The following is a 2196-nucleotide window of genomic DNA, read 5'->3' as shown; positions in this document are numbered from 1 at the left end:
AAGAGCGTGACACACTTGGCAAAGGACAATTTCATCTGGCCTGATGGAAGAGTAAACAGTAATTTATATACCTATGTACTTTAGATAAGGTCTAAAACTATAAATTATAATCCTTATGCTGCTATACAGCAATCACGGTATAATCAAATCAATCACAGTGTAATCAAACCCTTTTGAACTTAACAAATGGTCAATTATAAAGCTAAATACAAAAGCAGAGGGCAGAGGAATTGGAGGCAATTGTAGTTCACAGCATAAATATACATTTGAGAAAGATCCTACATACAGGAATCTGAAAAGCTGCCTAATACTTTCCTCTTAAGGATCACACCTTTTGTTTTCATACAGCCTTTGCTGACTAGGCTCTCGTGTTTGCTGCAGCTCTAGACTACAGCCTGACACACAGCCTCTTCCTTTTTGCAGTGTTTATCCACCAATCAGAAAACTTCTCTCCCATGAACATCAGAAAAGAACATAAAAATCCTATTTTTTTCAGCTGTTTAGTGCAGAACATGAAAAGTTAGCAGGATTCATCTGTGTTCTCCCCCAATATTACGTGCCAGCTGTTCAAAGGCTTCATTAAGGCCAAACGAAATCATGAGATGTCTGTAGATTCTCAATCAGGTCCTGTATTTTCTTGCTGTATTTTACCAATACTACTTACTTAAGGCCAGGCAAATCTCTGACACTTGCTGCTATTTCCTCAGCTTCTGGATATAATTTCTCCACAAGTTCCAGAGGACCCCAGATGGTTTTATTGTAACTTAAAAAGGATTTTCTTACTAGGAAAAGAAAAATTAAGTAACTGAATTAATTTGAAATACTGGAGTAGCTTCCTTCAAAATACCTGGTGTGATGAAAGGGTTAACTGCTGTGCCTAGACTTCCAGATAACTACAACACTGGTCCTCACCAGTATCCAAAGCCACCTTCTGAATTACTTTACTGTGAACATTAAATTTGTTACGCTAGAACAGAACAACACAACAAGGATGACTAGCTAAAAATATAAGCTACACACATACATGTAGTTGTGAAAATTCCTGGACCACGTACAACAAATGGCATACAAAAGAAAACGCTGGTAAACGTGGAAATACATGTTGTGAAGTATTAATAATAACACTATTCGTTACTAAAGGTGACAATTTTCTTCACATATTTTCTTCACTTCTTAAAGCAACATAACACACTCTGATTTATCACATTCAAGAAAGAAAGGAAGAAAAACGGCATGTTTGGGATGAGAAATACGCAGCTAGAGCAATCACCGCACCTTTCAGGCCGTGCTTCAGGCAGTGCTCCATGACAACAAAGAACTGCTGCAAAGGTGGGTAGTCAGAATCCAGAGTGCGGCCAAAGCTCAAGGCTGATTCAATGAGTCCTTTGATACTCAATTTTGCCATGTTCAGTAAATTCGCTCTTTCTACGGCCGTAGGGTCCTTTACAGCTAAGAAAACAAAGGAAAAACAACTTGTTACGGTTCAAGTTTTAGAAGATGCAAAATAATAAAATGCTTCGTGGCTACCTTGTTCAATAAAAAATTTATCTTGATCTAGATAAACTCAAATGAATAATTTAGTAAGTGCTATAAACTACCACGTTACAAAAAAAAATCCACTCCAACAAACACCCTTGCAGATCCCACATTGTTTTAGTAGGGGAATGAAAAAATGAGGCCAGAAATAGCAGTTCTCAGGTGCTGTGTTGTCTCAGTGTCTCGGAAGCAGTCAGTAACTGCAGATTAGCACAGGCATCAAGGCTGCACTCAAAAGCTCTGCTGCATAACAGCAATCACTGCACTTACCATAACACCAAAGCAGCATTCCTATTAATGTAAGTACCTATTTAGCGTATTATAGTCTACCTACAGAAACAGACATCATACTTCTTGTATGTAATCACATTCCACCCTAGTTTTAATTTCACAGTGACAGAAACACATGCTTTCCTTCTTAGGCTGTATATAGTCTCAGTCAGTAAACCAGCAGCAGTTTCAGGAAAATATTACATACTGAAATTCCAGTTCCTTATATAGCTACAAAAGAGTTCTTGCACAGTACAGCTTAAGAACTAAAGGCTTTAACTTTAAAATGGTTTTGGTAAACTGTGCAAAATGTACCCTACAGAAATACATCTGGGCATTAAAACTAGTCAGTAAAAAAACCCAAAGCCATAGCTTTTTAAAATCACCTTA

At 37.5% G+C, this 2196-nt stretch overlaps 1 protein-coding gene across 1 annotated transcript in view; it reads right to left on the bottom strand.

Moving 5' to 3' along the window:
* Positions 1 to 1447, bottom strand: part of RUFY2 (RUN and FYVE domain containing 2) — a 21620-nt gene extending 20173 nt beyond the window's left edge. The window contains exons 1-2 of the mRNA XM_010187962.1: positions 1276 to 1447; positions 665 to 782 (exon numbers count right to left, since the gene is read on the bottom strand). Of these exons, the coding sequence (XP_010186264.1) occupies positions 665 to 782; positions 1276 to 1405 (248 nt within the window). The 5' untranslated portion in view covers positions 1406 to 1447. The remainder of the gene's footprint in view (positions 1 to 664; positions 783 to 1275) is intronic.
* Positions 1448 to 2196: the final 749 nt, after the last annotated feature.

This window comes from Mesitornis unicolor, unplaced genomic scaffold (assembly GCF_000695765.1).
Source record: "Mesitornis unicolor isolate BGI_N332 unplaced genomic scaffold, ASM69576v1 scaffold34257, whole genome shotgun sequence".
Classification (NCBI taxonomy): domain Eukaryota; kingdom Metazoa; phylum Chordata; class Aves; order Mesitornithiformes; family Mesitornithidae; genus Mesitornis; species Mesitornis unicolor.
The sequence above is the reverse complement of the archived record's forward strand: the minus strand, read 5'-3'. Positions and strand labels throughout refer to the sequence as shown.